General features: G+C 31.6%; 1 protein-coding gene across 2 annotated transcripts in view; it reads left to right on the forward strand.

Moving 5' to 3' along the window:
• Window positions 1-3368: 3368 nt before the first annotated feature.
• Window positions 3369-24242, forward strand: part of LOC130453450 (E3 ubiquitin-protein ligase TRIM9) — a 149874-nt gene continuing 129000 nt past the window's right edge. Inside the window, exon 1 of one of the 2 annotated variants that reach the window (XM_056793210.1) lies at window positions 3369-4207. In XM_056793210.1, the coding sequence (XP_056649188.1) occupies window positions 3458-4207 (750 nt within the window). In that variant the 5' untranslated portion in view covers window positions 3369-3457. The remainder of the gene's footprint in view (window positions 4208-24242) is intronic. The other variant, XM_056793211.1, reaches the window with a different exon arrangement.

Consider the following 24242-nt stretch of genomic DNA (forward strand, 5'->3'; position numbering starts at 1 on the left):
ATAAAAATATTTTTTGGAATGTTCAAATGAGAGAGAAAAATAATTGGTGATTCATTATTTAAGTGATTAAGTGCTAAACAAACAAAAATTTAGAAAACTGTTAATTATTAAATTGGAATTTCGGGAACTGTTTTTGATATTTATAGGGAACTGTTTACATTACCACTACACAAAAACTTCCAATTCCAATTCCACTGTCTGACGCGCGTTTGATAACCAAGTTAACCAGTTTCTGAAGATGATAACTTGGTTATCGAAACGGAGAGTAATTGTGGGTATTGATGTAGTGGGAGTGTAAGCCACAGGACATACCTAAAAAGAAATGCAAGCTCATTTATTAATCAGTGGAAACAACATTGCGGATTTTCGATGCTAGTCTCGATGGTACGCGAGCTAATTTATATTCGGGGTTCATTTAAACTTACAACATAGAATATCTACTGTATTCTTTGTTATTCATTTCCATCCAGTTCCGGTTTCACTGTTTCCTGGTTTCAGGGTACGTTGAAAGGGTACGTTTCAAGGTACGTCGTTTTACCAGAGACACATAAAAAACACAGGCGTTAGTAGTAAAAACGTAACTATATTAATTTATCACAATTGTACATAGAAATAGCAAAAGTTTTATCCTGTATTGTCCATCGTTTTGTTGTACCTTGTCTATAAATATTTCTTAACTGTAAATTAATGAATTCTTTCATTACATTATTTAAACTTTCTTCCATACACTCAAATGTTACAATTGCGCACATCTTAAATATCTTTAACTGCCCTTTGCTATTTTTCAAACTGTTTTGATATTTTGACTGTTGTATTCCGATGAACTTGATACATTACCATTTCTATAGGTGTTAAATTATTTTTATTACTTCCAGCTACAGTCATAAAACCCGATTTTGTTTGTCAAAACTACTAATTTCTTCTATAACAATAGAATTTGAAAATTCATTCGAAAACTTTAATGGCTATTCTACAGCTAAATTGTAATATGTTATGGCATGAACACCTGGATTATCGACTTAATGCTGTTCGACGATCATATGAATGTTCTTGGTTTACTATACAGTCATGAACATTGGCATAGCTGTGATCTCCATTAATGGAAGTTGACAATAAAGGCAGATGAGAGGTAGGAATATATGGAACAGCTTATATTTGTTTTCTATTAAAATTAGTAAAATCACTTTCCAAAAAATGTTTTTTACATAAGCGATAATTTAAATAATTTTAAATAAGCGATAATAATATAAAGTATATTGTAAACCAGGTGGATATAAAGTTATTAGGAACTGAGTCTGAAACTAGTGGGTAAGATTCGCAGTGTTATTTCCTTTATGAAGATGGATGAGCTCTGGTCCAATTTTACTATGACGAATAGATGTTTTGCTTGAAAAACTTTTTGAGGTCGTTTCGTGACTGATATTTTTTGGTTGGGAGGTTTGATGTTGATATTTCTTCTGCTTAGCAATCTGCAAGTTTGTTAGCAGTATTGCCAATCGAGCGGGGATCCTGAGCAAAGCTACAGTTACTTTTCAGAGTAGAGTTTCAGACGGAGCTTGTCTATAGTTTGTACTAGAAGATGAGGACTGTAGATGCTTTAAATAGATTTTATAGATGCAAAGGAGTCGGTATGTATTACAACTTTTCGATATCTTGGGAGAACGTTTGATGAAACGATTGTTTGAGATGGTAACTGAATAATCTACAGCAGTACTGTTTTTAGATTCAGTAATACTTTGTAGAATATGAATTGAAACTAATATTCAGGAAGTCTTGTATTGAGGTGTTGGGTAGGGGAATGGGTTGGTTTTTTGGTAAAATATTATAGCATGGAGAAACTGAGGAGTAAGTAATAGATGTTCTCAATTCTTCGAATTCATTGAGACAAGTGAAAAAAAAACAAATATTTCCTAAAATTTACTCATTATTAACTATAAGCAGATTGAATAATCTAAATTTTGGTATATGAAGTAAATTCCCTTTTGGTAAAAATGAACTTAACGACACGTCTTGGTAGCGCATATGTATATATTACGTGAGAATATGCCAGGTTTGGTGCCCAGTCAAGTACTTTTAAATTAAACATTTGAAATATTTTATGAATATAACAATCCTACAGCGTTATATTTGAATGCCGTGAACACAATTCATCATGTCTTCTATAGGAACAAAGCTTCCAGTTCTATTTATTGTGAAAGTATCCCAGAAGTAGAGGGTTTTAATAATCTGTTAGATATGATCTCGTCGCAGAGTTTAAGTTTCAATTCGTCTAACAAAACTTAATTGACATCTCTGTACAAATCAATTCGTTTCGTATCTGAAAATAATCGTTTTCCAGAAGTCTGTATTTTTTTATACATACTAAACAATTTACTATCATTCTCTGAGCTAGTTATTTGTTTTTCTTTGGTTTTTTAATCTGTCGTTAAGCTTTTTCCGCACAGTTGAAGAAATCATTTTAACACCAGAATCAAGCAAATCTGTTCGAAGCTCGAAACTCTGTGCTTGCTTCTTTTTCGATTTACTTTGCTATTTGCTATTAAAATTTCATGATGTCTTAAAGTTGTTTCCTGTTTGCCCCCACATTTTCCTTTTTTATTTGGAGACAATAATCCTGAATATGAAAATACTTGATTTACCAATTAGAACCAATGAGCATATTCAATAAAAACTGAATCAATAATACCCTAAGCCAGCAAAACGAGCTTTTAATATTCAAAGTCAAATCTGCGTAATGCCTCTAGGTAGATATATCCGGTTTAAGACGGTTCGGGATATCACTAGCACTGCCAACTTAACAAAAACCAAATGTCACAATTCATTCGAACAGTATATTATACTAGAAAGAATGGGGGGAGAGCATGGGATTTTTTGAGGTGTACATTATTTACATATTTCTAGTTATAAATGTATAAGTTGGATTAATCTGGTGCAGTGTGGCAACATATGTATCTTCAAAAACATTAGCTTCGGAATATAAACTATCTAGTGGGATTGTTGTATGCTTCTGAGCATATGGGAACTGCATTTTATACAGTGCTTAGAAGACTGTTTTCATTTGAGTTTATAGTCGAATAGAATCCCGTATTTAATATATACAACTACTCACATATCGCTGTTTCATTTCATTGAAATAATAATTGTTTGTTTTTCTTTATGTGGGGTTAGTTCAAATGACAATTAACTATTGGTTCCTAATATTAACTATAATTATATATCTCATACGATATCTATGAAATTCCACACAATTGCATTTTCTATTAAAATCTAACGGAAATATTCATTGTAGCTACGACAACACCGCCAAGCGTTCAAGTCTCTCGGTCTCGTGACTGAAAGCTTCAAGAGTCTATGCTTGAACTTCTATCACAGTTGTAAAGTCGTTGAATTGCAGCGTGCGCGTGTAGTAGGCAGCAGTTGACCGTAGTGTGGAGTGTTTATGAAAAGTTAAGATACGATGGAAGAAGAACTATGTTGTCCGGCTTGTAAACAATTTTACAGTAACCCAGTGTTACTACCGTGTCATCATTCTTTATGTTTACTTTGCGCTATACATTTACAACAACCGGCCAACAATCACAACACAACATCGACCTTAAATTCCGTACCAGAAAACGCCGAAAGTGTTACTTCTGGAAGTTCTGGAGACTATCAGGAAAGCGACAAACTCTCGATATTAAGCGAAACAGATAGTGGGGTAATATGTGCATCTCGGCCTAACAGTTTTATCGAAAATAATTTAACAGTATCAAGTACTCTTAGTGTCACTTGTCCAGTGTGTCATAAACTTGTTTATTTTGATGAAAATGGTGTCCACAATCTTCCTAAATACCGAATTATGCATAACATTGTCGAAAAATATAGCGAACTCAAAAACTTAGCATTAAAATGTCAAATGTGTGAAACCGAGCCGGCTAACGATGCTACTGTTATGTGTGAGCAATGCGAAGTAAGGTATTGCACTTCTTGTCGCGAATCTTGCCATCCTTCTAGGGGACCTCTAGCAAAACACGTTCTATCCGACCCCAAGAAAGGTTTAAGCAGTTCTACTAAAGGTAAAACGGGAAATTGTCCCGAACATGTCGAAGAAACTCTTAATATGTTCTGTTCCGTGTGTAAGATTTGTGTTTGTGCTCTCTGTTTACTAGACAGTAGGCACATGTCTCACGATGTACAACCAGCGACCGTCATCTGTAAAATACAAAAGGTAGTACATTTTTTTCCTTTCTATAAATAATAATAAGAATATCTGCGTTTGTTAAGGGTAGGTAAGGTAGGTCATGAATCACATATTCTAGTATTAACTGAAAGTTCATCAAAAGCTTTAATATGAATTGATTATTTACAATGTTGTTGTTGCTTGTCTAATTGTATCTGTGACAACAAAAACTGTGTACTAAAAGCATATTATTTAATACCTATTACCAAGATTTTGTTCCTGATTATAGTGATTTGTTTATGACCTACCTCTTTTATACACCTTTTAGTTATGAGGCTATTTATTTCTTTATTAATTTCAATAGAAAAATCCGTTACGTATTTAATATAGTGAAATTACTAAATAAAAAAAAATCATTCCGGAAACTTTTATTTTACATCTTATTTTAAGTTTATACCTTTTCTGGCAAAAGATTACCATTTCAATAACCGATGATAAATATGTTGCTTGTGATATTTACAAATTTCGAAATGAATTTTACAATTAGGTGAATTGAATAGAAAACTGGTTTTTCGAAAACTACAATGAGGTTTTTTACATTTTATATCTCATTTATTCAAGTCTTTCAGTTCACTTTCTAACTACCATAACACACAACAATAATGCTAGGCAGTGAAGTAAATGTAAGAATTCACTGCGTTGCAAAAATTATAAAAGTTAAGCTAGTCTGGTTCAATAACATTTTTTGTCCAATTTTCAGTAGTTTCTGAAAATTACGACTAAGGTGTCTTTCGATTCGTATTGTTTCTTAAAAAAGTCTGAAAAGGCGCTGAAAAAAATTACAAAAGTTATAAACAATTAAGTGAAAGAGAAAATGAGTGTTTAGTTTTTATGAATATCTCGAAAAATTTTGAAAATTTTGGAAGTTTGAAAAGAGATCTTAAGAGAAACCTGAAACTGTACTGAGTCTTGAAAATAGAGTCAAAAACGGGTAGTTGCGCGCGTTGCCTCACTCTGACAATAAGAAAACATATTAAATATAAATATTAGGAAATGAAAAAATTCATGTAGTGCTGAAATACATCAATAAACAATAATCCAGGATAAAAAAGTTTATTCCTATTTTTACATTAAATATGCATTTGTTAATTAACAACTTGTTTTTAATTGGAAGTTAACATAAAAACTCCGATTATTATTAAACTAAAAACTAAGAATTTTTTTCCCCTTAATGAAGTTATTTTCAATAGGCTAATAAATATATAACCATTGCAAAAATTGAAAAATTATTGTTTTCCATTTTTTAATAACAATCGAAAATTACAAAATTTTCAAAAATCTTCATTGTTTCCATGTCTCATGGTTAAAAGCTACTTAAAAATAATTTTTAACTGCTATTGTTTAAAAAATTAAAGATTAAACCGCTTTTTTCAATCATAAATTCTATTGTTCTTGAAGATTTTTGAAAAAGATTTTCTCTTTTCCTTGTGAATTGTTTATAAAAAACATGCTGTCTAGACGATCTAAAATCAACGGTAACAAATCTATAATCTCTTCGTGGACTTTTCTGCAACCACGAGCTATCACTATTGATTTTGGACCATCATATTACCTCTCCAATCCTGCACTCTAAAAATATTTATATCTTCCATAGTATGGAGTCTGGTTAGGTTATATGAGCCATTGGACTTTACTTCCCTTAATAATTATGTGTGATTTATTACAAATGCTTCCTAGTTCTTTGTTTATATTCAATATTTCCAGGTTGTATCATTCACTGTAGTACCATATATCCTCACTAGTTTTAATATATCTGTTTTATGATGGTTCAGATATCTGAGCACGTTTATAATGACAAGTTTCATTATCTTCCAGAAAACACCCTCAATTATGATATTAGGACTTCTTCCCTATTTGAATTCTTAGACGTATCTATCATCGTTTTGAAATTCTTTGTTCAAACTTCGGAATTGTGACTTTTTGATTGTTTTATTCTGTCTGCCTCTTTTATTAACGTTCGTTTTTGGATCAAGTAGCACAGGAAGAAAAAAGATAGCCTCACATTAAGAGTTATAGAGAGAAGGAACAAGAAATTTTTGGCTACATAGTGTAATTATTTTTCCTCATAACTTATCAATTGAAAAGTCCAAAATTCTTGATGGTGTGTTTCGCACAAAAAAATCATTCTTAACATCTCTGAAGATGTTTTAATTTGTTATGGAGGTTTGAATGACTAGTGTCCAAACACTGTAACGGGTACAAAGTCACACGCCTCCTAACGGCGCCGATCATAATTTAATATAAAAGGTGGTAGGTGGCTTTATCTATTATCTGGTAATGATATCTAAAGTGAAGTGTTAGTTACTAAATGCCTTTAGTGCTAGAGTTAGTGTGATGATTGATAAATTGTGAAATTAACTTTCAAAATTTTATCCAATAATTTAATGCCATTTTTGGCAGAGGAATCCGACTAATGTAATACGGTCCCAACAAAATTAATACTCAAAATGCCATTTTCTAACCCAATTGATAAAAACCGTGAGGTTTGTTATAATACAATTCCACGAAATTTCCAGCTTTCCAGACTATACGTTGTTTCGTTTTTATCGAATTATTTCGTTTATTATTTAATTCTAATTCAGTGCACGTGATGCACAGACAGTGAACGCCCCTTATTCCCCTTTTAACTTACCCTTCGTAAGACCGAAAGGGAATCGAAATGAACTTGGCAAACGTATAGTAAGGCCGACGGCTTTAATTATTAACCGTTTAAGATCGTGAACCACGATTTTGTGAGAACTGCTGGATTATAATGTTTTATTAAAATGCATATTTTTTCACGGCGTGCTCTATATTTATAAACAAACACATTTTTTTAACAGATAAACAATGCAACTAATCTCACGATTAACCGACATTTCACATTTAACATAATCTTTTAAGTACTTTACTGTCCCAGGTATTCCCAATTAATCACCTTATCAAGTTATCAACATGTACACTATTTACACATAGACCAGGGTCAATAATTTTCGAAACAAAAAAAATTATAGTAAGATGAAACCCATTGCAAAAGGAGGAGAATATGTTAAAAGTAAAATTAAAAATAATTTACGGTCGATCTGCGGTTGGGAAGAGAAAGGGGGTGAGTTTTTAAGGGTAAAAAATGGTTTATTTTGATTTCTGGAAAAACTACGAGTCCTATGGAAAAATCTTTTGTGTTCATAATTTTTTCACATAACCTCAAAATTTATGTGAAAAATAAAAAAAATCGGTTTTTCGGTTTCAATTTTTATCTCTTACAAAAAACATTTTTTTTACGGAACTTTTGTAAAGTTTCCCTTTTATGTTTCCTATATATTGTAATTTATTTGATTTGAAATATTTATGTTTTAACATTATTTTGACATAATATCGAATAAGCACCCTAATTCAGCTAAAACAGCTTTTTTTAATAAATTGAGAAGTTTTTTCTTAGTTGAAATCTCTACTTCTTGATGGTGTACAAAAATCTTACCATTACCATTTTCTCGGAAAAGGCAAAAATAAGACGAAAAAATTCGCATCCCAAATATTTTTTTAATCATTATGTACAATTTTTAGATATTTATTAAAATTCTAGACTCTAATTACTTATGTTCATCAATGTGAGATGGAATCTCACATTTTTCGAGTAGAGTGGAAAAAATTAATTAATAACTAAAAATTGTACGTAATGAAAAAAATTCGGATGCGAGTTTTAATGAATTTTTGAAAAAAGCTGAAATTTTGATGGGAGAATTTTATGAATACTTCAAATCAAATAAATTACATTGTATATGTGACATATAAAGGTAGCTTCTCAAAATTTTTGTTGTGAAAGATAAAAAAAACCAAAAACTCAGATTTTTCACATAAATTTTAAGGTTATGTGAAAAAAGTGGGAATACAAAAGGTGATGATCGTCTTACAACTACAACTTCGCTATCTGATTTTTTTCCATAGGACTTGTAGTTTTGACAGAAATCGAGAAAAACAGTTTTTTACCCTTAAAAGCTCGCCACCTTTCCCTTCTCGACCTCAGATCACCCGTAAATTATTTTTCTTCCAGTTTTACTATATATTCCTCCTTTTCCAATCGGCTTCATCGTACTATTATTTTTTTCACTTTTTATTATTTTAAATGCTTCTACCCTGGCGTAACAAGCTCGAAAGCGTTTGAACCTGTACTTTGTGTCTATATTATTTAGAAATTCAAATATTTCGTGGTTATGAAGTCGTCCTTCGACACCTTCGACAATCTTCATTGACTATTTTTATATGGAGTTCCTTAATATCTAATTTTGCACTCTTTGAAAGCAAACATAATTACTCGTACTTTGTATTTTTAATAATAAGTTGAGAGCTTCCTCCTACTGGAATATAGTTTTTTATATTTGAGTTTCAGTTCCTCTGCTTTCTTAATGACATGTTTCTGCCATTTTAGTTGAATATTCGGATCTAGTTTCACCGTGTTCTTATATTCTTATATGAAATCATCTTATTGCTTAATATAACTGGAAGATTGTTAATCTTTTCTCTTTCACACTCTTTCAATTAGTGTGGCATATGATTCTCTTCTAGTTTCTTCATTGCTTCTCTATTTTTACTTTTTCTTATTTAACTTACTCTTATAGTCTATAGTGTGTCTGTTTAAATGAAATGCTCTGATTAATTTTTTACCAACGTTAATCACTCTATTGACATGAAAATTCGCATACTATCTCGCTTTTTATGACAATACATGATTCAGAAACATGCTATTGAAACATTTAATAATATCGCGAGAATCAATTAACCTGATATTTATGTGAAACAGAATGTGCTGTTCTGCTTTTATTTTATTCTTTAACAATACTTTTAATTAGAATACTTCATAATGATTTTTGGTAAAATAAATCAATAATATTACGAATCTTTTTCCAAATGTAAAATAGCTTCGATAGCTCAATGGTTCGATAACTCTATTTCATCTATTTATGTTCACAATATACATTCCCAACTTTGTCATCATCTATTATTTAAATTATTCTTTAAGACCAATGGTATCAAAACTTCTTCATTTTATTGAATAGTGAATAAGTGAATTTTAAATAAACTGTGGTATTTGTTTACTAAATGAGCTGATAGTATTACAGAAAAACATTCGGTGTGTAAAGAAACGTCCTAGCAATAAAGTATACTGAAGAAATTTGGTTGATTGATCAAATATTTGATTGTCAAGAATTTATCGACAAGTTTTCAATGGCTTAAAGGCACTAGGGGAAGAGAAAATTATCTCATTATAATCAACATAGGAAATGTTACAGGATGTTATAAGTTGGTTCCTCTCTTCCAAAACGACATATTTCCAAAAAGATCACGAGAAAAAGGGAATTTTACATTAAAAAGAAACGAAAACTGTAGATGTGGAAAAATAGGAACGTTGTAACATGCAAATCCAATGAAGTATCTCTAAATCTATTATATATATAGCACTTTCACGAAGACGACGAAGTGCGTCAGCGCGGAAATGCAATCAAACAATTTTTTGGACATTATAAAAAATACTTACATTACAATTTTTAGTCAGTTAGTTTTAGATTACTTAATAACTATCTTTCGTAATAGTTGGAAAAAATTTTGGAGTTTTGGAGCTTCGACATCAAAACGAACGATGCGCGTCAGCACTCAAAACGTAAGCTTTATGAATTTTTTTTGGCATTATAAAAAATACTAAATCACAATTTTTCGTAGATTGTTTTCTAATTAAGTGAATTTTGCAATAGTTGAATAATTTTTCTTTATTTTATTTTCATTCACTTAATCTTCAATTTTTTGTGGTAAAATTATGTAGCCTATAGACATATCATCATATGTCTCACCTATTGACATTTTTTCGCAAAAGATCAGATAATTTTGTAAAAAAATATTCGTAGTAGAAATCTGTAGATAACTTCAAACGGGTAAAACACCTGAGTACTTACTTTGGACTTCAAGCTACTTTGGAGGACTCGCCCTAAGATTAAAAAACTGCTTATAAAGCTTAGAAAGAAGCATTGGCTATTAAGATTTAATCCTGCACTAACCTTATATATACAAGGATATATTGAAAAATTCTTAGCCTACAATAGAACCAAACAAAATTTCAATGTCAAAATATTTTATTACTCAACATATTCTCCTCTTAATTGGATACATTTATTACAGCAAACCTACAACGTCTCTAGACCTTTCAAAAAAATGTTTCTTCTTGCTCTGAAAACCAGACCTCCACAGTTTTTATTACCTCCTCGCTGGAAGAAAATTCACGACCTTTTAAACTTTTTTTCAGTTGAGGAAAGAGATGATAGTCGGACGGAGCCAAATCTGGTGGAGAAGGAGGGTGTTCTAGTAATTCAAACCCTAAATCACGAATTTTTTGTATAGCAACATGAGATTTGTGTGCAGGAGCGTTGTCCTGCAAAAACAAAACATTTTTGGATAGCTTTCCTCGTCTTTTCTCTTTAATTTTTTCCTGTAGAGTGGTCAGTAATGTCGAATAGTAATCTCCAGCCATTTTTCTACCCTTATCCAAAAAATCAATCATGATTAATCCATGGCCATTCCAAAAAACTGAAGTTTTTCAGCAGATTTTTGGATACGAAACATCTTAGGTCCTGGAGAACCAGAGTGTCGCCATTCCATCTATTGTTGCTTTTTTTCTGGATCGTATAAATGTTCCCAAGTCTCATCCATAGTAAAAATTCGGTTTATAAGTCGATATCGTTATCAAATCGAGCACAGATTGAACACGATGCTTCTACTCTTGCACACTTGGTCAACATTCAAACATTTTGGGTTCCATTTTGCAGCAATTTTTCTCATGTCCAAATAAACGTGAACTGTATGATGAACGCGTTCGTATGAAATAATCAGTGCTTCAGATATTTCAGATATCCGTTTTAGCCCAATTCGACAGTCTGATGAAATCATGTCATGAACTACATCGATATTTTCGGGGACTGACAGAAACTGGCCCGATCGGTCATCATCCTCAATGGAAAATTTACCTCTTATGAAGCTTGCTGTCCAATTTTTCACGGTCGCATACGAAAGACATTGATCACCAAGGGTATTAAGCATATGTTCCTAAATCAGCTTACCTCTTAACCCTTTTAAATATAGGACTTGATGATGGCTCGATTCTCCAATTTTTCGATTTTCACAATTTCGGTGGACATATTTCTTCTTTTAATTTATTGCGTAGATCTGGTTCACTTTTTTGACGTCAAACTTTACACTGACACTTTTAATAAGTTATTGTTCGTTGCTATGGTAACGCAATATTTTGTTTATGCATGGAACTGGTCTAGGCTAACTAGATTTCAATACAGTAGTGATTTTATAAAGGCAAATACTTGAAACAATTTAGACATATTATTCTGATTCCGTCTATACTCGTAATAATAATTGAATTATAATACATATATTTCATAATAAAGAGATGAGGAATATATTAAATTCTCTTAGGTGCGTTCTAGAAATAAAAACATGCAAGCAAATATCAGAAGCGACTACTATACGTCGAGGAATTGCGGCTTTTGTGGGTTTGCACAGAAGTAAAGATAAGCGAACAAAAATTTTGAAATTAATTTTAAGAACTAAGAAACTATGTATGTTCACAGTGGAAAACTTTAACTAAGTTGTAAGTAGCATGCTAAGTTGAAATTAAATCACTTATTGATTAATCTTGCTCTGAACATTCGAATACTCAGATCATTAGAAGGTTGTTCTTGGAAAAGAAAAATGATAAGGTTGATTAGCGTTTACGAATTTAATAAAAACTGTAGGAATTTTTTTGGTATGTATAAGACAGAAATTTTACCGTAATTTGCATCAGGTTTGGCGACATTCACATTTTAATGACTAAAATTACTTTCCATCCAATCATAATTTATACCGCGATGTGTTAATTAAGGTATCAATTTTGTAATTACTAAAATTACAAGGTACGTTGATATTTGCAGTTTACTTTACTCTTGGTACATGTACGAATTAATTTAAATTAATAAAGTAACACTTCCAGAAATAACTTCAGTCGTTGATATTTTCATGACATTAATCGGAACATTACGGAAATTGGTTCCTTCCAATAATCGATTTAGGTGTCTTAATTATTATTTTCATAAAATCTTGCTTATAAATGTTGAGGAAAACTAATACACAATTATGGAAAATTAGATAACATTGAATTGAACGGTGTCCTTTGGAATAATATGTTATAACCTATAATCATTACACTGATTGTCCAACGATGAGTTGTATGTTGCAAAGTACTCACACGATATTGTCATTTCATTATTTCAAATTATTACAAACAAAAATTTGAAATTGTTTTTCTATATTAACGACGATAAAGAATAATTCATAAACAATATAATCATCAATTCAATGTACAAGTATTTGTTGAATTAAAATTGCAATGGTAATGTAACTCAAGTCTGTGCTTAGATTTTTGTTTTCCATATGATTCCCGATAATCCAGCTTCATTGACATGCTCATTCACTTCTTACCTCAAACTTTTGAACTTTTTCAGGAAGCACAGACGACCAACTTCCATATAAAAATTAATATCAAATTTGAATATTAATTTGTCATGCTTTGTTTATGTAGTCACGATAAAGTAATGAACAACATTTATAAAATGTATGTTTTCGAAAATAATGCTAAATATATTAAATCGATAGAAACTGAGAGAAAAAATATAAATCGAAGTAAACTTGAATTTATGAAAAAAAAGCTACAATTAATAGTATATTAGTCACGAGTGAATAATTACTCATTATAAGCGAGTAGAATACTATACTTCATACTTTTGTTGAAACTGATAGTAACCCTAAATTACAGAATGTAATGAAAAACCCATGTGAAAGATTTACTTAATATTTTACCTTTGTTGCTAGATTATGAATACACTGTACCACTACACCAAAATTCATGATTACACTGTCTGACGTGCGTTTCCATTTATCGTCTTCAGATACTGAAGTTTACTTTCAGTCACTGAAGACTTGTAAATCCCTTGCAATGATGTTATTGGGCATATGTCATAGAGCAAGTTATCATTGTCAGAACTTTTTATTGAAATCTCCCGATAATATTTATGTTTAATGAAGACGTTGAACCCCTTAGCTGGATTATATTTGTCCAAATCGGGTTAAATATTGTCTTCTATACTAATAGTTTATTCTGTAGAGACAGTTGTAATTTTTCTCTAATTTCCATAAAGAGATGTTTCTTCCAAGAAAGTCTTCTATCCAGATGTATTCCCAAATATTTAGCTTCCTTTCCATGTGGAATTTCATGCTGGTTTATTGTGACGGATTTAGACTCGTTAGTTTGAATTTATCATATGTTTAACCATTACTACAGCCTATTGAGATTTGTGATACAGTTGAGGATTTCGGCGTAAAGCTATTAAAGTAGTAAATTGGCATATGTTGCACTAAGTGGAACTATAACGCTACTTGGGTATTCGTCATGGTACTCAACATGAAGTACCGATCTTCCAAACCAAAATTTAAAACTAAAACATAATAGTTCATTTTATATCGCTTTAGTTTTATTTTCGTTTTGTTTCAAAACACGAACAACTTCTTATTCAAAATTTACTCTATACCGAAAGGCGCTTTTTATTTTTTGGGGTGAAAACTACGCCTTATCGTAAAAAAATAAAAAATCTTCGATATTAGCATGTACTTGAGTAATATACAGTTTAAATGAATTATTCGTAGATCTGTTGATATTCTCAAACAAGTTTATGATTAAATCGTACTCATGCAACCCCTCCAAAGAGGGTAATAATATTGAAAGCTTTTTTTAGAAGGAGACATCTATTATAATCACCATTTTCATGAAAATTTGAATTGAAGCTATACTTACACTCTTCTACGAAATCTTCCCTGTGCTGAACCAGGGTTTTTATATTTTGGGGGGTGTGAACTACCCCTTAGTGCAAAAATATTTAAAATCTCAGTATTTTATGCATGTTTCGGGTAAAATAAAGTTATGAGTGTTACTTTGTAAATATTGCACCCATCTTCAATGACCAAAAATTTCAAAATTGCGGTTAAATTTTTTTCAAAGAAGTGGAAAAATAAGAACAAACATATTTTTAAAATCAATAAAAGTTATTATTATTTTATATTATCTAGAAAATAAGATGAAAATATTGATATGTTTTTTGTGAAGATAATATCCTCGAAGATGTATTAATGTTCTAAATTCCTCTGGGTGCTGAAGTTGGACTGGCTTGAGGAAAAGTTACGTAAATTTAATCTTGAAAGTGCCTCATGAACACAGATGTTTGGGACCGTAATTCCCTGGATCCACTCCAGAAACGGTTAATAATATCCTTGACTTGATCATATTTTGAATGAGAACGTATCTTCAAGGAGATTGTCATATTGTATAATCAAAAGTAATTCGCTGAAAATTCAAAAGATTGTTTGAAGATTATGTTGAAAACTATTTATCACAGTAAAGTAGCTTTTTCATTGAAAAAGCACATTTCTTTCGTCAACCCGCCCTCGTATTATATATATAATTATAAAAATTATTCAGTTAAAACTGAAAATTGTCAACAAAACTGAAAACCGTAATTAAGTTTGTCTCTCACTATAAATAATGAGGTATGTTCTGATTCTAAACAACAAGAAACACAATGCAAAGTCATTTTAAAAGGAAAAACAACTTCAGAAACACAATTTACCTTTTTTAGATTTTATAACAGCAACACCTACCTGTTTATTGGGGTCAAGCAGCTGAATAGATTAGTATATATGTGAAAAATTTCGAGGCGCTAGAAATTAAATTCCCGAAGGGATTCATGAACGGATAGAGGAAGCAATATCATTTTGAAATCCAATTATAGTTGCGAATGGTAGTTTAATATAAGCAGCGGGTGTCATATGTTTAAATAGGATAGAAAATAATTTAAGTTAACGGTGGCAAAATTATAGGATAATTTTTATAAATCATGAATCAATTTTTTAGTTAAGTCAATATGAGGAGAAAAGAATTACTATGTCTTAATAAAATTAATGAAGAATTGAAAAAGTAGATTATATACTTGAATTAAAAAACCATAAATGATCACTATGAGTAACTTATGCTAATATATTGGGTGTAATAGACTGGGATGATAAATTGAACCACACATTCTTTATGATGTATAATGTAAATTTTTACTCAACAAAACCCTTTGAAAGTACGAAACCAAAAATCAATTTTTATCGTAAGAGTATCTTTTCTATATAACACCACAATATCTGGACAGTCGTTAAAATTTTACACTCCAAATTTTTCCACGGTTTATCGTTATATCAGTATTTTGATATTATTGGTTCAATACATATTTTTTCACAATTTTCCATTCTTAGCCTTTTCTCATTATCTGCCTAAAATTACTTAGTTCGCTGATGATAAATAACAAACGTTTGGTTTCACTAAATTAATTAATAGGTTTTAGATTACCTTCTCTGAAGACGATAACTTGGTTGTCGAAACAAACGTCGGACAATGTAATTGTGAGTGTTGGCGTTTTCCGAAATGGAAGATATGCATTTACTTCTAGGGTTATTGAATTAAGTTGAAGTGCAAATCGATTTCTTCAGCAGCTAAGGAACTTTCAATGACATCTTTCTTTTTAGAATAGTGTAGAATGTGTTCAAAAAAATGAAAATGTTTTAAACATTCATTACATAAACACGCGTACTTAGTTATATCTCTTTCCACTAAAAATTTCCAACTATAATGGATCTCGACCAAAATGGCTTTTCGAATAAATGGTACAAAGCAAAAAAAAATTTTATGTACAGATTTTGTGGTTGAAATGTCTAGAATCGTTGATAATATTCATATTCAACACACTATTGACTTTCCTATACCAACACTCACAATTACATCGTATAGTGCGCATTTCGATATGTGTATATAGATTTGAAGTCTCGTATACACTACGACCGAAAGGATCTATTGTATCCCCATTTCTTTCTGCGATACTGGAGAACCTACTGCTTACAACTGATCTATTAATCCTACTCCTTTTAAAAAGTAGAATGTGGGATGACTTTGATTGCCAGAGATCTTCGTCTTCTATTTCAAGCGCTCCCAGGTGTAGTGCACTGCTAAATCCAGCGTCTTCAGGTGTTTGTTGAGGCGACAGTGCCCCAATAGAACTCCTGTTAGTATTTGGATGATACATTCAGCAGCATAGTTTCCAGAAGTGTCTCAGTCCTTGTAGGTTGTCCCAATAATTGGGTTTTCTCCTATTTAGCTTCTTTTCCAATGCTTTTTCTCATGTTCTGATACCACAAAAGAGTTCAGGTTCTATGGAGGGCTTGTCTGTCCCCGCTTTAGCGAGCTTATCAGACATTTCATTTTCCTTGAATCCAGTGTGTCCCAGATTTCATTGTAGGGTAACTTTATTTTTCTTGCCCAGCTCGTTTAATTTTCCTATGCAATCCCAAACGAGTTTGGATTTCATATTATTGAATCTTAGAGCTCTATTGCTGCATGACTATTGGACAAGATGATGATGATAGTTTCTCCCTAAATTGAACTAAACGCATTTTTCAATCGTATAGATTTCTGCTTGAAAAATACTTGGTGCGCTGCCCAGACTTTCAGAGAAGGTTAACTTAGTAACTCTTAGTTCATCTTCGGTTTCTGACGACGATAACTTGGTTATCGAAACGCTCGTCAGATAATGTAATTGTAAGTGTAATGGTAGAAGTGATTATTTATTCACTAAGGTAAGTTATATTCAGTCGAATTATTTTTGACCAAAGAATAAATATATGGTTCAAGTTGAAACCTGTCTTTTTATTACGCTCCGCATATTCAAGTGTGCGTTTAGAAATGTTCGTGCTAGTAAAATCGTTTTTCATCAGCAACCATCTGCTGATAAACTTTCTGTAAACCAGAAGTAAAAATAATAAGGTGAAAAAATTAAAAATGATCAAACGAAATGTTTGTTTTCAGTCACGAGACATCTGTCACATATTATCTACTACAGAATAGTTGGTAAGATTTAGATCGTAATAAATAAAGCCCTATATTCCCTGGAGCAGCTGGTGTCAGGCGCCAGATGCGCTTTTGATAACTTGCTAAACTATTTTCTATTCAATCAACGCTAATGTATTAGTCCGAGAGCCAGTAATAATTTTGCGTCATTACTAGAAGGAAACCATTTGCACTTGGACTAAGTTTATTATTTAAATTGGTTTGGGACAATCCGATTGTTTTAGACAAATAAAAATGCCGTCGCTGATTTCGTGCGTGAGACATCTAAGTCGAAGAATTTTTTCATTTTTCTGGGAAAAGGGTGGAAGTGGGGTGAAAACATTAAATAATATAAAACGCAGTGGGAAAAAGAAAACAGACAAGACGCCAGTGGGTAATAAATTTATTTAACCCCAAACAATAGGAAAGAGATTTCATCATGTGGGAGCATACAAATTGCAAAGTGTCTGAAAGTGTATTAATTGGAATCACACTATTAAAAAAATGTACTTCTTTGCAGAAGAAAAAACATCTAGTTGGTGCTATAGAAAAGCTTCCCGCAAAAATTAGGAAAAGTTAGTAAATTATTAAACAGTACGAGACTGATGAAACCAAACATCTTCCATTATTCCAGTTGCTGAGAATAGTTATTATTACAGGAATTACGTTTAAACAAAATGCCTTCCAACTTGTACAGAATAGTATAGGGCACGATCACTTATGGCACTCTACACTAATGAAACCCTAAAGCAATTGTTAAGAATAGGGAACTTTTTTATGCTGCCCAAACATTCTCTGGCATGGATTAAATGAGAGTTTAGTTAAACTTTAATTTTTTGAGGTTTAAAAGTCATTAGCCATGGTGCCATTCTATATTTTGTATGTCCTAGCAAGCAAACAGTATCATCATATTGGGACATTATACCTTCTATAGGGTTTGTCCTCCAGATCATATCTTCATGAATACTGTCAGGCCGCTTAGAGGAAATGCTTGTAAAACTTGCAACAGCATTGCAAGTGTCCTTGTTAATATATTTTTAAAACCTCGCCCACTGAATAGACCGCGAAGCCGGCGAAGACGCCTATTTTTTTATTTCTCGGAAGGTCCGTTTATCTGTTTCCCTATTCTTGTTTTACTGTATTCTAGAGATCTCCAGAAGCCGTTAGATATAAATAAGCAAGAGCCAGTAAATGACTTTATATATAGTGAACACATTGGCACAGTTCAGTTTAACGAACAATGAATTTAAATAAAAAGTAAGATACTCCGTGTGTATAAATTCACTCCACTGTTTAAAAACTATTTGAATAAATAAGAACATTACAATATGCATCACCATGTAATGTAGTTTTTTGAATCTCAAGTACATCAAACGATCCAATTACAAGTGGCATCTGAAAATATCGTCTCCGCATAGCTTTATTCAGCGATAGCAAGAAAATGAATCAATGGATCGGCTCTTCCTATAATGCAGCCCATAACAAAATGTACTGTTTTTGATACGATACTACGACCGACACGAATATGTACTCTACTTTGAAAACCTATAAAATTATACTTTATATTTTATTCTCGGTTATTGCAGACATTGGAATTTTCTGGAATTTTTTAATTCATATATATCACCAAAATAACGTGAAAATATTTTCATTTGCTGTTTAGTAGACCACCACTAGATTCATTATGTTCTGGCACCGAATATTAATCTGTTGATTCATGTTCGAATCGTAATAACTGTTTATAATTGTTAATTTGTGGACGATTAGTATATGATTTTTTACTACAATAGGTATAAACATCGTTATGTCTGTACACGAAGTAAAATCTAGTACGCTCCAGCACAAGCTTTGATAAATTCCAGTATTTACTGCGGTTATTTTTAGTAACCGCGAAATTTATTAATTAATAGTGGTCTCGATATTCTAAATTACTCCTAACAAAATTTTTTATTTATCAAAATATACTATAAATAAACTGCGAAGAAATGAAATTGAGTCCAACCTACTGTGAGAAAACAATCCTTGTCTTAGGGCCGCATGCAATGCAAGACGCAATATCTCTTGATCAAAAGCATGCGCAGTTCATATGATTGTTTCATGCAAGATTTTAACATTATGGGTTTTGTGCCATTTTTATTGCGTGCAAGTTGCCATCTAGTTACTTTTGGCTTAACATATCATCTGAATTTCGTAAAACTTACCTTTGTTATTTTCATTGTTAACCTAGGTACAAAATATGAGATAAAATTTGAGGTTAGGAATTTATTTACTTTTACTGTTTACAGAGACTTGCATGCGATTTCTTGCATTATGTCAAGCGGCCCTTAGCAATTATCAAGGTGCAAATGAACAAATCAGAGTCACGGTGAAGACTTGGTGGTGTGATCAGCACGTGAACATCCTGGGTGAAAAGTGGCGCGGCATCGTTATTGGTCCAAATTAGTGGGACCATCATATAAATAAAAAGCTGCGTGGGGGGTTATATGAGCGCCACTTCGCTGAGGAAGCCGTTAGATCAGGTGGATCATCGTATTATCGTACTGTAGTGAGATTGCTTATATTTATCTGTTGCATAATTTTCTTAAACATGTATGACAAGGAGACAGATGATGTAGTTGTTAAAATTAGCTATACTCCGCCTCAGTTTAACGGTAGCGAAAAATAAATGATTGTGGATATTTATAAAAATGAAATGCAAGAAAATTATGACTAGACTGTTAATTTCTACTGAAATAAAACATTCAAATTTTCTAACATTTTTTATGAAGTTATAACAGAATCATACTTAATAAGTGGAAACAATGTATCCAACATGTCCAGGAAAAGGTTGAAACCAAAATGTGGACTGTAGACATTGTCATTGATGTGCAAGACGAGCCCCTTATTATGTATATTGACGGAAGTGGAAGCTCAATGTCGCCTGATGGGGAATAAGAAAATGTGTTTATTGAGGTAAAAATGAAGATTTTATTTTATTGTTTCAATACACATATTTTTAAATGTTTAAAGGAATGTTTTCCATATTTTGACTGTTCACTTTGTATCTATTCCAAACTTCATGTTTACTTTGTAGATTTTTGTAATAATAATTGTATATAATTATTTATAATTTAAATTATTAATCTGCCCTATTAAACCGCCAATTATTTCTTAAGTGAAGAGTATGTCCTGTTACATGCTCGGCTTTAGCGTTTTCAATCCTGATAGCGAGCTCTATGCGTGAATATGTTTGGGTTTACTATTTTTCTTCGATAAAAAGATAAGTAAATAGTAGTTAAATTCATTTTTCTTCGTTTTCTTCACAACACAAATTGAATTCTAGATAAATGGATAGTAATCCAGACACTGTAGGAAATTGCTAGGTTCCTTCCGTAGTTAATTGCGTTTGAAGACATATTTACCGAAGCTGCGTATTTCGTTATTTCATTGTTCCTCACAATCCGGTCTATTTCGGTTTATGGCCAATAAAAGCATGATTTTAATTTTCTCTAGAAATCGCTTTTCCATGATTACAAAAACAGAATATTTTATTAAAACTCATTTACTATAAACCAATCAATACTGTTGCATGTTTGTCTGTTTGCCACAAAGACTTTGATTGATCAAACGTAAAAAAAAACTCGTTATTGACTACACACTGAATGATATTAAATCGCCGAAAGGAAAATGGTTTGGATATTAAATCCACTGTGTTATTAATTTAAGCTGTTTGGAATATTTGGAAATCTGATGGTTTATTCTACCAATTAACTACCTACCTATTGAAAATATCTGTATCAAATATTGTTATGATATAATAATGTTCAATATACTGTTTGTTTTGAAATATCGATTAAATACGAAGATTACTTGATAAGTACTTATTGAGAACATGGATATGTATATTTTTTGAATTTCATACTAACGGTTTTTCCATTTCATTTCAAAGATTGCAGTTTGTAATGAGTACTAAAAATTCGCATCATCGACATATGTAACGTTTTCGTTTAGAAGTAGGCGTTAGGTTCGTTTCCTGTGAATTATAAAAATCTATAGTTCACTTTAAAATGAATGAACGCAATTTTTATTACCTAGAAGGTAAAGCCCAATATAATATCTTAAATCAGTAACAAACACTTTCTAAAAGCAAATTTCGGTAATATTTATATTATATTTATAAATATCAGTTTATTTCAATTCTTGTTTAAACTTTCTAGTTATTTTAACTATAATATTGTCAGCTACAAAATATTTACAATTCCACATCGATTCAAGCAGCCCTCAACTTTCTTAGTAATGATTAAAAATTTCTATAATCAGAAATTTTGTTTGGATTCAGATTTCTATTTGTGATTGTATCAGAATTTTTCATTTCGTAATAAGAGTTTAAAAGTAATATTGATCGACTCAATTTATGCAATAAAAACGGCACTTATTATGTCTCATTATCTTCCTATGAAATTGAGGTGGAATTTAATTGTGCGTATGTAAATTTTAGTGTCAAATATACATGAACATTCGAATACTACTGTTTGGAATGTAGTTTCTAAGTGTTCAAATATGACCGAAATTTGGAAATCATCCGATCATAACTAACAACTGATTCAAATGATTAAATTTTTTTTTAAAAAGAGTGGAATCGTAAATGTTTAATTGTCATTGTGTACTTCGCATACCAGAGGAACATATCCGGCATGGTACTCGTATCATTTATGAGTTTAACAAGGGTACTACCGCAACATTTGCGATCAAAAACTTTTGCGATGTTGATCCAAGTGAATAAAATATTTGTCAATGTCAAAGTTGATTCTGTGAATTTAGATACGGTGATTTTAATCAGGAACACCAACGACTTTGAATATCGATATGCTGAGAGAAAAAGTAAATGACAATCGAGGATCTTCCAAACACCGTCCAAGAACTTTGTAGAGGATTAAAAGTAGGCAAAGTAGGTGTTTGTGTCTTCTATAATCAAAACAGAACAAAGTTAACCTATCAAACACATAGAAGGTATTGCTTCAGCACCACACAGATACGTTTTTTGATCGTGTGACCAATTAACTCAAAAGGCACTGGTTTTCTCCAAATTAATCACCAAGAAGTACTACGAAGCCGGGTTTACATCCCATAAAGATAGTTATTGAGTATATTAGAAACTATTTGCTAAAACTTGGACAAATTGAACTAATATTTGATCGAAAAGTATCCGGCGATTGTCAATAGAAGACGTTACTCTGCAACAGTGTACAGAAAGACAAACCTTGAAAAAAAAATACTGAATTGGGTTGGGTGGTACTCACTATCCTCACCAAACTCGCACGCGCTGATTCTCATTTGTTATACAATATTTTCTTAGTGGCAAAAAAATTGAAAATTTGGGTGATATCCAAAATTCCATCTCAAAAACAAATTGAATTTTATCGGTCCGGCATCGAAACTTTGCACACTAGTTGTCAAAATTTGTAATTACATTATTGATCAAAAAACTCTCCAATCCCACTTTTACTTTCAATAAAGTTTTAGTGGACATTAATATTACGAAAAATAGTCATTATACCCTTCTAATATTGAAGGGGTCAAGGATTTGTTAAAATAAGCTTAGATTTTGTTTCAAATTTCTCAAAATATATACAGAAATGAGTGCTGGTGTATAGTTGAGAATTATTTCAATCAAGTTTTATACCTATCACGGTACATTCTGTAAAGGTGCGTGTCTATCTGAGATTAATACTCTATCGAGTTGTTCTCGACTCTTTCAAATACACTCTTGAGAGTAGATATCTGTGAGTATCTCACGGCTATTGGCGACTAGACTTGCCTATACATGCTCTCAAGTGAATATTTGTAATTTATTTACCCGTGGAGAGGAGCTGGCGGGATTTGAACTGCGTTAGAATTGTGTATATGACTTTTTGAGAGTCAATAACAAAATGTCATCAAATAAAAACTGTTTCTCGGAAGAAATAATAGAACTGAATTGAAAAATATGAAATATTGTGGAATACGAAGCTGGTTGAATACCGTGACCGACAGAGCTACAGCCGTTTTCACCAATATTTTATCAAGCTATAGCATGTACTAATTTAAAGAACTAATTTTCAATACCAAAATTTTTAATATGATAATAATTTAATAATATTTTGTTTTCCCTTTTGACTCACATTTTAAATGTACTTATCTAAAGTATTTATTTTTAATTCAATTTACACTACGAGAAAGGTAATATTGTTATTATTTGGATTATATGGCTTTTCTCAATATCAGTTTCCTTTTAAAAATAGTTGGTCCAACGTATTGACAATATATTCCAATTCACAACTTATTAGTCGGCAAAAACTCCTAAATTTTTTAAAATCTTCAATTTCGAGATCCCAAATTAGAGCAGATCTGGCACTTAACTTTGCCTGCGACCCATCCACTGTTTGACCCAGCAGGATTTTTTATTTTCAACTTTCTTTTTTCTTTTTAAAATAATATTAACCACAAGTGCAGCTACAACTCTAAGTCATAAGCATAGTGGACACAATTTGAAGTGAACTCTCAGAAAACGCTCATGCGAGTTTCTCTCGAGATACTCGCGATAGAATTACACACTTAGAACAGATAAGTTTGTCTCAAATGGACAGCTTGTTACAGTAACTTTTGACAGTTCACTAGCACGAGATTTTCAAATGGACATGCATCAAGCACATAGGAATATTAAGAAAACATTTAATCTGCCGAAGTGAGTCCTAGAGATGGTCAAATATAGGAACTTTTGAATAATTATTACCATTAATACAACACGAAAAACAGAAAGACAGAAGCATCTAAGATTTTCCAAAATGAGCTAATGTTCAATATTATATAAAATATTGAACAAAAATTATTTTTTCTAAGAATGAGTGCATTTTTGGTATTAGGTTCAAAATAATTGAAAAATTGCGTATTTTGAATTTTCCACAAAAAAGCCTTTCAATTTAAGAATGGCTAGGTTAGGTTAGGTTAGGTTAGGTTATGCTAGGTTAGGTTAGGTTAGAAAAGGTTAGGTTAGGTTAGGCTAGGTTAGGATAGCTTACG

The sequence above is a fragment of the Diorhabda sublineata genome, chromosome 2, assembly GCF_026230105.1.
Source record: "Diorhabda sublineata isolate icDioSubl1.1 chromosome 2, icDioSubl1.1, whole genome shotgun sequence".
Classification (NCBI taxonomy): Eukaryota; Metazoa; Arthropoda; class Insecta; order Coleoptera; family Chrysomelidae; genus Diorhabda; species Diorhabda sublineata.